Raw genomic sequence first — 12242 nt, 5'->3', positions numbered from 1 at the left:
AGGGGACAAGACAGAGTGACCCAGCCCTGCCTGGGGCCAGGTCTTCCGCTGGACTGCCCAGGCACTGGAGCCAACCTTTGCTTGAACTGGTTCAAGTTGGGGTTCTCTCTCTTAGGACATCAAAATTTATGGCTCTTGGACAAACCAAAGCAGGGAGCAGTAACTTCTACAAGGACACTACGGCCCTTCACCACCTCTTCCACCATTGTAAAAAGAGAGCGCTCAATCAACACGACCTCAGGCTTCTCCAAATTCTAGATGGCATCACCTCCCCACACACGGGGACGCCCATTCCCACGAGGCCTGGGCAGATCCATGCACAGCCGGCGGTCAGGAGAGGACCTCCCTCCTAAGCGCACCTTGCAAGTCTGAAAAGGGGCCCTGGAGACAGAGGAGCCTCACCTGAGGTCTTCGTGTTCTCAATACTGGCCTCCTTTGGGGGCAAAATCTTGATGGGACGACGCAAGTAGCCACAAAATAAACAAATAAAATAAAGCTTGTCAAACTATTTGTAAGTGCCCACACCACAGTCCGTGCAAAAGTCCTTCTCCCTCCCAAGGAGAGCCCAAGTCAGCAAGGATCATTTATCCACTGACAACCCCCAAATAGAAGTTTCCAGCTCATGTCTCTCTGGAGCTTCAGGCAGGAATGGGCACCTGCATATCTCCCCCTGAAGCTCAGCATGTCCCCGGGATGGGGTGTCCTTCCCCTGACAAGCCTCTTACCCCGCTTCTCCTGAGTTCTCGGGTACCACCTCTCCTCCCCCCGATACCCTAGATCAGCCTCTGCGGTCTCCTGTCACGTCTTCATCTTTCTCCTCCTCCTCGCTGGTCACCTTCAAATCTGGCTGTTCCACCTCCTTCCTCCTGTCTAGGGGCCCCACCCAGCTGTTCCCGCTCTCACGACCTGCCCCCCTTCCCTGGGCTCGTGGTGGTCTTGCTAACCCCAGGCTTGCCGCCACCTGGCCATTTTTCAGACAACTGGAGAGATGTGCCTAGACCAGGGGGTCTCATCTGGGCTGATCCTGCCCCCCAGGGGACACTGGGTGATGTCTAGAGACATCCGTGGTGGTCACGACTGGGGGCTCCTGGCATCAAGGGGGTGGGGGCAGGGATGCTGTTCCATCACCGCACCGTGCTCGGGGTGGCCCCCCAGAGAGAATGATCTGGGCCCCGTGTCAGCAGTGCTCGGGAGGGAGACCCTGGTCTATGCAAATACGATCGTGCAACTCCCCTGCTGTCAGTAGCTCCTCACTACCCTTAGCACCAAGTTCAAAATCTCGGCCCTGACTTCCCTCCCCAGCCTCATCATTCACCATCACCCGCTCTCACCACCAGTCACTCCACGTTTATTCTGCTCCCAAGGAAATTCTGACACTCACTACACCGTGGATGAACCTTGAAGACGTGATGCTCAGTGAGAGAAGCCAGACACAGAAGGACAAATGCTGTCTGATCCCACTCACAGGAGGTCCCTGGAGGAGTTGGATCCACTGAGACAGGAAGTAGATGGTTGGGGGCCAGGGGCTGGGGGAGGGGCTGGGGAGTCAGGGTTTCATGGGGACAGAGTTTCAGTTTGGGAAGATGAGAAAGTTCTGGAGATGGATGGTGGGGATGGTTGCACAACAATGTGTATGTGCTTAATGCCACCGAACCGTGCACTGAAAAATGGTTAAGATGGTGCATTTTATGTGACACACATTTTACCTCCATAAAAAAAATTGTTGAGAGACATCAGCACAGAGTAGACAGGATGGAAGTTTGTGTCTCTCCTTGTGACTGTGGACACAAGAGGAACGTTTGGTGCTGGTAAAATAACTTCACACAAGTAGAAAACACTGATGCCATAGAGGCGGCAGACCCCCTGGCTGGGGAATGCACCACAGGGATGCACCTGGTTCAGAGAAACTTCCAGACTCTCATATATTCCTAAGGACAGAGAAGGGCCTTCCACACCTGTCCCTTACCCTCATCTCCCTGCAAAGTCTTTGCAAACAGTTGGTGCAGAAAACGTGTTTGTTTCTCAAGTGAAAAGCTGACACTTCTACCAAAGGAGAAACAGGCGTGTGCTTATTAGCCTTGCAAGAAGTGGACCAAAATCCTCCAAGTAGCAACGTCTCTGGGTTGCTTTATCTTCCATCTAATGTTGAGGCACAAAAAGCAGAAGGTTGGATTGATCCTCTGCGAATTATCCGTCTTCAGTCATAACATAAAGTCCATTTGAAACCCAACTTTCCCCAAACACCCTTATTTCTAGATTGAAATAAACTTCTCAGCAAGATGTAAAATCCATTTATTTATTTTTAAATATTTATTTATTTATTTGGCTGTGCCGGGTCTTAGTTGTGGCCCGTGGGATCTAGTTCCCTGACCAGGGATCGAACCCGGACCCCCTGCATTGGGAGCGCAGAGTCTTAGCCACTGGACCACCAGGGAAGTCCCTGTAAAGTCCATTTAGGGTTTTTAAAAAAATAGTCAGCTCAGACAAATTATTTGGTGTTGGGTAGACCAAAAAACAAACCTGCCTGTTTGGATGTATCTCTCCCCTTTCACTCAGATGTAATGGAGACAGCCCGGCTCGGGCCAGTGGGTGTTTTCCTGAAGAGAGAGGCAAAGGGATGGAAGATTCAAGAAGATCCTACACACCCCTAATCTCAGACGGCAAAATATCTTCTAGAATTTGCTTTATTTTTATTATTTGCAAAGATCGGGGGTGGAATACAAAAGCAGAGTAGAAGGAGGGAAGATAAGAGAAATCAGAGAAAACAGAAGAGGCGATTGCTGGCTCCACACGGAGACCTTGGGCTGAGAGAACGCCCTTGACAGGTTGAGGCCTAATATATTTTTCTAAAAGCAATGTCGGAGGATAAGTTACCGCCTGAGCTTGAGAGATACGTGAGAACACCCCAGGCAGATCTGAAGAATGACTGTGCAGCAGTAAAGCAAGAGAAAGGAGTAGGCGGGAGATGCTGTCCCCGGTTACGGGAATGACCCTGAAAGCTTCTAGAAGGATCCATATGGGCTCTAAGATCTGAAGTGTGGGCCCAGATACAGGGACGGAAAAGGAAAGGGCTGGGGGGGAAGGGTGGGGGGGAAGGGATAGTTAGGGAATTGGGGATTGACATGTACACACTGCTATATTTAAAATGGGGGCTTCCTTGGTGGCACAGTGGTTAAGAATCTGCCTGCCAATGCAGGGGACACGGGTTCGAGCCCTGGTCCAGGAAGATCCCACATGCCGCGGAGCAACTAAGCCCATGCACCACAACTGCTGAGCCTGAGCTCTAGAGCCTACGAGCCACAACTACTGCGCTGGCACGCCAAAACTACTGAGCCCGAGCTCTAGAGCCCGCAAGCCACAACTACTGAGCTGGCACGCCACAACTACTGAGCCCTCCTGCCACAACTACCGAAGCCCGCGCACCTAGAGCCCGTGCTCCGCAATGAGAAGCCCACGCACCGCAACGAACAGTAGACCCGCTCACTGCAACTAGAAAAAGCCTGCACACAGCAATGAAGACCCAACGCAGCCAAAAATAAATAAATAAATAAATTTACAAAGAAGCAATATTGATTTCATTAAAAAAAGAAAAATGTTTTTTAAAAAAAAATAAATAAATAAAATGGATAACCCACAAGGACCTACTGTATAGCACAGGGAACTCTGCTCACTATTATGTAACAACCTAAATGGGAAAAGAATTTGAAAAAGAACAGATACATGCATATGTATAACTGAATCACTTTGCTGTACACCTGAAACTAACACAACATTGTTAATCAACCATGCTCCAATATAAAATAAAAAGTTTAAAAAATAAAAAAATAAAAAAAATAGAAAAAAGAAAAGAAAAGGAAAGGGCTGCAGAACAGATGACCACAGCACAGAGACTGCAGAACCAGACTGCGAAGGGTCAGCTCTGAGGTCTCCAGCTGAGCCCGTGGCTGCATCAGAATCCCCTCCCCCATAACATCCCCCACTGTCATCTCATGACCTGACTCTCGTCCCAACTAGGCAGTGATAGGGTGACACTGAGCAAGTCACCCCCATATGGGGTGACCAATCAACCCAAGTCTCCTGGGACTCTTCCAGTTTTAACCTGGAAATCCGGACATCTGGTCACCCTACTCCCCCTCTGTCTTCACATGCCAGAGAGGGTCTGGAGGCATTTGGGGGGTCCCAAGGAAGGGCTCAGCCAGGGGACCCTGAGACCTGAGCCATAATAGTGAATGAGGCAGGAACAGTGTCTGTTTCCAGCCTCCTGACGTGCCACGGAGAGGCTCGGTGTAAAGCCAACGTGTCCTCAATGCCACCCGAACGCCTGCCAGAGTCTGTTTCCAAAGAGAGGGAACCTCAGGTGCAGGGCCTCCAGGGAGGATGCCAGGCCAAGCAGGGGGTGGGGTGACGAGGCACTGGCCTCAGGGGACACCAAACACCTCCGTCAACAAGATCAGTGGTGGGGGGGAGGGATAAATTGAAAGATTGGGATTGACACATACACACTACTATATATACAACAGATAACTAATAAGGACCTACTATATAGCACAGGGAACTCTACTCAATACTCTGTAATAGCCTATATGGGAAAAGAATCTTAAAAAGAGGGGATATATGTATATGTATAACTGATTCACTCTGGTGAACAGCAGAAACTAACACAACATTGTAAATCAACTATACTACAATAAAAAAACAAACAAAAAACCAAGATCAATAGTATTTTCTGGGCTTCCCTGGTGGCGCAGTGGTTGAGAATCTGCCTGCTAATGCAGGGCACACGGTTCGACGCCCTGGTCTGGGAAGATCCCACATGCCGCGGAACAACTAGGCCTGTGAGCCACAATCACTGAGCCTGCGCGTCTGGAGCCCATGCTCCGCAACAAGAGAGGCCGCGACAGTGAGAGGCCCGCGCACCGCGATGAAGAGTGGCCCCCGCTTGCTGCAACTGGAGAAAGCCCTCGCACAGAAACGAAGACCCGACACAGCCAAAATTAATTAATTAATTAATTAATTAAAAAAAAAAAAAAGGCTATGCCTTCCTGGGACTGGGTGTGCTAATGCCTTAATAAAGTTAGTAGTCCCCGGGGGAAAAAAAAAATCCATGACCAACAAAAGATCAACATTTTAGGGCCTTCCCTGGTGGCGCAGTGGTTGAGAATCCGCCTGCCAATGCAGGAGACACGGGTTCGAGCCCTGTTTTGGGAAGATCCCACGTGCTGTGGAGCAGCTGGGCCTGTGCGCCACAGCTGCTGAGCCTGAGCTCTGGAGCCTGCGAGCTACAACTACTGGGCCCGCATGCCACAACTACTGAAGCCCGCACGCCTAGACCCCCCGTGCTGCACAACGGGAGAGGCCACCGCAATGAGAAGCCGGCACTCCACAAGGAGGAGTGGCCCCCGCTCGCCGCAACTAGAGGAAGCCCGTGTGCAGCAACGAAGACCCAATGCAGCCAAAAATAAAAATTAATTAATTAATTAATAAAAAAATAAAAGACTTAAAAAAAACCCCATTAAAAAAAAAAAATCAACATTTTACATAAAGCCGGGGTCCTACCCTGCGCTTGCTGAACTCATCTGTCTCTCCTCCTCCTGATCCCAGCCCTCTGGGTGCCATCTTTGCTTCAAATCTTGATATTTTGCTTGAGGATTCCTCTGCATTCACTTGGTATGTCCAGTACTGCACTACAATATCATTTCCCTTGATCTTGAGGTTTTTGGCGTCTCCTGAAATTCTGTGCCCAAGGTGAGTGTCCTGCTGGCCTCCCCAACTTAGTGTGGGCCCTGGAGGATGGTCATGATTGAATAGCACTGTTTGGCTTTCTCACCATTTTGTTTCTTAGTTCCACTCTCTTGTCTGTTTTCTGTTTGTGCATGTCAGCGACTAAGTTTCCTTTTTTTAAAAAAAGTTTTTAGGTTTAAAAAGCAGACCACTTCATAAATTTTTAGAAAATAAATCAATAAAATGCTCTAAAATTGATTGTGGTGATGGTTGCATATAACTGTGAATATATCAAAAACCACTGAATTGGTTTATATGGGTGAATTTTATGAGATGTGAATTATATCTCAATACAGCTGTCATTTTAAAAATCAAAAGAGGGACTTCCCAGGCAGTCCCGTGGTTAAGACTCTGTGCTTCCACTGCAGGGGGCATGGGTTCAATCCCTGGTCGGGGAACTAAGATCCCACATGCCGTGTGGCACAGCCAACAACAACAAAATAAGTAGACCACTTGAAGGTTAAATAAACATTTTCACATACTACCTGCAGATATGCGCCTGGCCCCTGTGATCCCATCCTGTCTGTGGTTTTAATAACACCCCTGACACCTCCAAGCTCCAGGCCAGACTTATCTTCTGAATGCCCAACTCAGGTTGGCTTCTGGAACCTCCTTCTGGGTGACCTAAGGTGACCCCCCCCCAATGACCCCCACCTCCTGGTGCTCACACCCTTGTGTAATCATCTCCCCTTGACTGTGGTCAGGGCTCTGTTTCTAAGCAGTAGGATATGGGGAATTCCCTGGTGGTCCAGTGGTTAGGACACTGTGCTTTCACTGCCGTGGCCCGGGTTCTATCCCCGGTTGGGGAACTAAGATCCCATAAGCCACGTGGTCAAAAAAAAAAAAAAAGGGCAGTAGGATATGGCAGAGGTGATGTGTTGTCACTGTCATGACTAAATTACATCATGTAAGACCCCATCTTAGCAAGAGGGAAGAGATATGGGAACATATGTATAACTGATTCACTTTGTTACAAAGCAGAAACTAACACACCATTGTAAAGCAATTATACTCCAATAAAGATGTTTTAAAAAAAAAAAAAGACCCCATCTTAGCAGACTTAAAACCCTCCTGGTGGACTTCCCTGGTGGTCCAGTGGTTAAGACTCCATGCTCCCAATGCAGGGGCACAGGTTCGATCCTTGGTCAGGGAATTTCCGAATGCCGCGCCGCGTGGCCAAAAACAAAACAAAACAAAACAAGAAACCCTCCTGGCTGGCCTGGTGAATATGTTGGCTTGCTGGAAGAGGCTGTATGGGAAGGAAGTGTGAATGCCTCTAGGAGCTAAGGGTGCCCACCAGCTGGGCCCCTGGTCATCTGCCAGCAACCTGCACGAGTTTGGAACTGGATCCTTCCCCAGCCCATCTTTCAGATAAGAACACAGCCCAGCCAGCCTTCTGATCGCAGCCTTGTGAGACCCTGAGTAGAGGACCTGGCTAAGCCACGCCCAGACTCCTGACCCACAGAGAACAGGAGATAATAAACACGAGCCGTTTCAAGCCACCAAACTGGTGGCAATTTGTTACCGCAATCCAATGACTGACAAACTTCTCAGATCTGACACATGCCAAACTGGCAGCCCTTCTCAGCCCCTAGAATATCTGTTCCTCCCATAGTTTTCCCCATCTCAGATGGAAGCTCCACTTTTATGATCACTCAGACCCCAAAGCCCCAGGGTCATCCTGATGTCCTTCTCACAGTCCCCATCCAATCGGCCTGAAAATGCTGTCAGCTCCTCCTTTGAAATGCACCTAGGATTGGACCACCTGCACGATCTCTACCCAGGGCTAAGCAGAGATCTCCCAGGCCTTACCATAGGGCCAGCTGCTGCCACTGACACAGCAGCCTCAGAGAGCCAGCTGAAACCTGACCCAGGCCACATCCACCTCTGCTTGGACCTCCGCCTGGCTCTCGTTCAGGGCAAAAGCCCCAAGTGACCTGATCTCACCCACTCTTTGCCGTCTGTCCTTAGCTCCCTCCCTCTGCTCCAGCCATACACAGACATGATGGTCCTGCCTCAGGGCCTTTGCACCTGCTGTGCCCTCTGCCTGATGAGCTTTCCTATACCCTCATGGCTGTCACCTCCACTTCCTCCGCTGCATCCCCTGCTTTGCTGGGTTTCTCCTGAATTGTGCCAGCTGCACTCATGGGGGTATAAGGTAAGATGGTTTCTGCCAAGGTGCAGAGCCTGGAGTCCCCTCGAGTCCCTTTGGGAGAAGTGGCTGAGCACTGGAAAGGGAACCAGGGAAAGAACAAGTACAGCCCAATATGTATGGAGAAAGCGAGTTATCTTACTCTGCACCCTGACCTCACAGTTCCTGGGAGTTCCGGTTTGATCACTCCAGCTGGTACATCGTTCCTCAAGAGAATGGAAATGTACGGGGAAAAAAAAATGCCTTCAGTAAAAATAAGTCAACAAGCATGTTCTACGTGGCAGGCATTGCACTAAACAATATTTACATGCATTACCTACTTTATGACCACAACCCTCCTACAAGACCAGCTGCATTCTGATGGAAGAGGAAACAGAGGCACACAGGAGCAGGGTCACTTGCCCAAGGTCACGGGATGTGGTGGTTTTAAAGGAGGTTCACAAATTTCTTGCCACTTTTCTCTTTGGTGGAGCCTAAGTTTCCTTCCTTAGAGTGTCGGCTGGACTTGATTTACTCCTAATGAATAGAAAGTACCAGAAGAAATGGCGTGAGACTCCTGAGTAGGTCATAAAAGGCACAGAGGTTTTCCCTCGCCTGCTCTGTGCGGGGCTGGCTGCCATGTAGTGAGAAGGCTCAAGCAGCGCCTGGGAGGTCCAAGTGAGGAGGAGCCACGTGAGGGGGCCTCCTGGAAGCTGCAACTCCTGCCCCCATCAGGCCCTCAGATGAGGCAGCCTTATGAGGGACCCTCAGCCAGAACCACCCCCCCCCAACAGATCACTCCCAAATTCTTACCCACAGAAACTGGCATAATGAATATTTGTCTGAAACTGCTAACTTTGGGGATAATTTGTTACGCAGCAACTGCTAACTAATACACAAGACTCCAGGCCCCAGGACCTTTCTGTCTGGCTTCCCATTTTCCCTCCCAGGAACCACACCCTCTATTCTCAGTGGTCCATCCTGTTCCCTTCTCTTTATTCTCTCCTGCAGCCCACCAAGCGCCCACCATGAATCTTCCACTTGTCTTTTATTTTTTTTTAATTTTTACTTTATTTTTTTTTTTGGCTGCGTCAGGTCTTAGTTGAGGCATGTGCGATCTCTGTTGAGGCATGCGGGCTCTTCGCTGTGGCACACGGGCATCTCTCTAGTTGTGGTGGCGGGCTTTCTCTTCTCTAGTTGTGGCACGCAGGCTCCAGGGCACGTGGGCTCTGTAGTTTGCAGCACGCGGGCTCTAGTTGAGGTGTGCGAGCTCAGTAGTTGTGGCGGGCGGGCTCAGTTGCCCTGCCGCTGTGGGATCTAGTTCCCTGACCAGGGATTGAACCCACGTCCCCCTGCATTGCAAGGTGGATTCTTTACCACTGGACCACCAGGGAAGTTCCTTCCACTGCCTTTAATGGCAGATTTTATCTAGTCAGTTCAAATAGTGGTTCAGCCTCTCCAAGGGGAAATACAGCACTTGGGATCACTTTTTCCAAACAGAGTCAACTATCAACTTTATAAAACCCCAACTTCATCCCAGCTCTGCTCCTGGCTCCTACATTTCTTCCCCTCCTCACTCTCAACTCTTTGCCCATCTCTCTGTATAAGTTTTTCTCTTGCCACTCATCCAAGACAATCACCGTTTTCCATCCCGTATGTCTCGCTTCTTTGCTTCCATGGCAGCCAACGCCGGTCTATGGAACAGGCATCTCTTGTCTACACTACACCCTCTCCTGTTTCTCCCTATCCTACTTCTCAGGCTCAGATCCAGCCAGGAAACCTCCCCTCCCCCACTGCCCCAACTCCATGAAATCAATCACTCAGCAAGCCTTTAGGAAATTTAATAAGCTTGGTCTTTTTTTTTTTTTTCCTTTTTGTCTGTGGACTTTTTGTTAGGTTTTCATAGGAAGAGGTGTTTGTGAGAGAACTATTTGCGGTGATGATATCTTGTGTTTTTGTAGCTTTTTAACGTGCACAGAGGAAAAGGAGTCAGAGATCCTGGGGGGAGGGGGGTGTGCGGTTGAGGCCAAAAGCTGATAAACACGAGCGATACCCAGGAAAACGGATAAAGACGCGTAGATTAAAAAAAGAAACTTCCAATCACTTATGACTTGTATAGTTTAAATTAATACAGGGGGGCTTCCCTGGTGGCACGGTGGTTAAGAATCCGCCTGCCAATGCAGGGAACACGAGTTCAAGCCCTGGTCCGGGAAGATCCCACATGCCGTGGAGCAACTAAGCCCGTGAGCCACAACTACTGAGCCTGTGTGCCACAACTACCAAAGCCCGCGCGCCTAGAGCCCGTGCTCTGCAACAAGAGAAGCCACTGCAATGAGAAGCCCGCACACCACAACGAAGAGTAGCCCCCGGTCGCCACAACTAGAGAAAGCCCGCACAAAACAACGAAGACCCAACGCAGCCAAAACTTAATTAATTAATTAATTTTTAAAAATTCATACAGGGTCTCAACGCAGTGGGGCATCTCAGATTGGATCCCTGAACAGAAAAGGCGTTAGTGGAAAAACTGGGGAAATCCTGGCAAAGTAGGCTGCGAGTGTTTATGTTCATTTTAATGTCAGTTTCTTAGTTTTGATCTACGGTGGCGCAAGGTTTGAACGCTAGGAGACGCTGGGTGAAGGGTGTACGGGGATCCTCTGCACCACCCTTGCAATGACAATGATTCTTAAATCACTTTTCTTAATTAATAGAGGTAAAGCGGGAAAAATGGCAAAGCCTGATGCCGACGTGAGCCAGAGACCCAGAACATGTGACCCTCTGCCTTACTTTTAGAGCCACGCATGTTCAAATAACTGGGAACAGCTGTTTCCCCGTTCTGACTTTTATGTGGATGGGATGTGCTTATGCCCGAAACACGAGCAGCCACGAGCAGAAAGTTCATGCCTAAAATCTGTGTGGGGTTCACAGCCTCAGGTCAGTTAGTTCAGACCTCCCAGCACTCCCATGGGGAGGGGGCCGGCACGATGATCCCCACTTTACAGATGAGGACACTGAGGCTTGGAGAGACTATTTCCTCTGTCTCTGTCTCTCTCTCCCTCTTTCTCTCCCTTTGTCTCACTGTTTGTCTCTCTGTCTCCCTCCCCCTCCCTCCTCCTCCCTCTTCCACACAGAGTTCTTAGAATTCAGGAACGGCTCCCCCAGGCCCCTGTGGTCCAGGTAAGGCAGGTGAGCCCAGGGGACGGGGACCAAGAGCTCGAAACCCTGCCCCAGGGCAGGAAGACAGATGGCGAGCGGCCAAAGGGACGATGGAGGTCAGCGTCCACGCCCCGGTTCAGGTCCCAGCTCCCCACGTGCTGGCCACAGACCCACACGCTCGCCCGCCGGTTTTTCTTTCCTCGTTCCTCGACTGCAGAGGCTGGAAGGAGGCGCCCAGACCTTCGTGTCCTCCTCCAGGAAGGACACACTCACCTGCACGCGGCCTCGGGTCCCTCCCAGGGCCTCTTCCCTGTCACCGACAGCCATGGTACCCCGAGCGGACCTGTCTCCCCGCGCAGCTTGTGCCCAGACTTAATCAAAGGTCACCCGGCTTGCCTCTGTTCAAAGACTCTCCCGGCTCCACACTTTACACCCTAAACATTCAGAATCCTGCCAAGTGCACATGCTGAACGCTGAACAGCACGCAGATCTCCTGGGGGTGGAGGGCTGCAGGGTCCCCCCTCCAGTCCGTCACCGCGGGCAGATCAGGGGCAACACCTGACGTGCTGTTTGGAGGAACAGGAGGGCTACCCACCACGTCCTGGGGGCTCCCCGGGTCTTCCGTCCCCACTTCCCAGGCGAGGAAACAGGGAAGGGGGCGTCCACACACACACACACAACCACGCACAAAATCATACACGATCTCACAGTGCAGTCACGCACACGTGGTCACACACTAGTTACACAGACACACAGGCAATGACACCACCCCACACAGCCATACGCAACCCCGCGCCTGTAACCACACACTCTCACACAATCCATCACAGGCACAATCGCGCACACGCCACACCTGCCGCCGGCAGCTGACTCTACGGCCCCTCCCCCATACGACCCCCAGCCCAGCTTTAGGCCTTGTGACCACACCCTCCCCAAACTGTTACCCCCCAAATCCTTGTCGTGTTTTTACTCACTAGCAAGGGATTGGCTGAGAGAAGCCACAGGGAGGAAAGCAAGGGGCCCCTCACCAGATCCCTGGAGACCTTCTCGCCGGCTCTGCGCGCCGTTTCCTGCCGGCCCAGCCCCACCGCGGGTTTAGCCGAGTTAATGGGTGGGAAGGCTGGAAAGCGGCCGTCGGGGTTGGGGAGCCCTCGGGGTCCCGAAAAACGCAGGGTGC

General features: G+C 50.8%; 1 protein-coding gene across 1 annotated transcript in view; it reads right to left on the bottom strand.

Annotated features, from left to right (window-relative positions):
- TMPRSS9 (transmembrane serine protease 9) overlaps positions 1-11392 on the bottom strand; it is a 56582-nt gene extending 45190 nt beyond the window's left edge. The window contains exons 1-2 of the mRNA XM_036847393.1: positions 11339-11392; positions 7848-8009 (exon numbers count right to left, since the gene is read on the bottom strand). Of these exons, the coding sequence (XP_036703288.1) occupies positions 7848-8009; positions 11339-11392 (216 nt within the window). The remainder of the gene's footprint in view (positions 1-7847; positions 8010-11338) is intronic.
- Between the last annotated feature and the right edge of the window lie 850 nt (positions 11393-12242).

This window comes from Balaenoptera musculus, chromosome 3, assembly GCF_009873245.2.
Source record: "Balaenoptera musculus isolate JJ_BM4_2016_0621 chromosome 3, mBalMus1.pri.v3, whole genome shotgun sequence".
NCBI classification, from domain to species: Eukaryota; Metazoa; Chordata; class Mammalia; order Artiodactyla; family Balaenopteridae; genus Balaenoptera; species Balaenoptera musculus.
The sequence above is the reverse complement of the archived record's forward strand: the minus strand, read 5'-3'. Positions and strand labels throughout refer to the sequence as shown.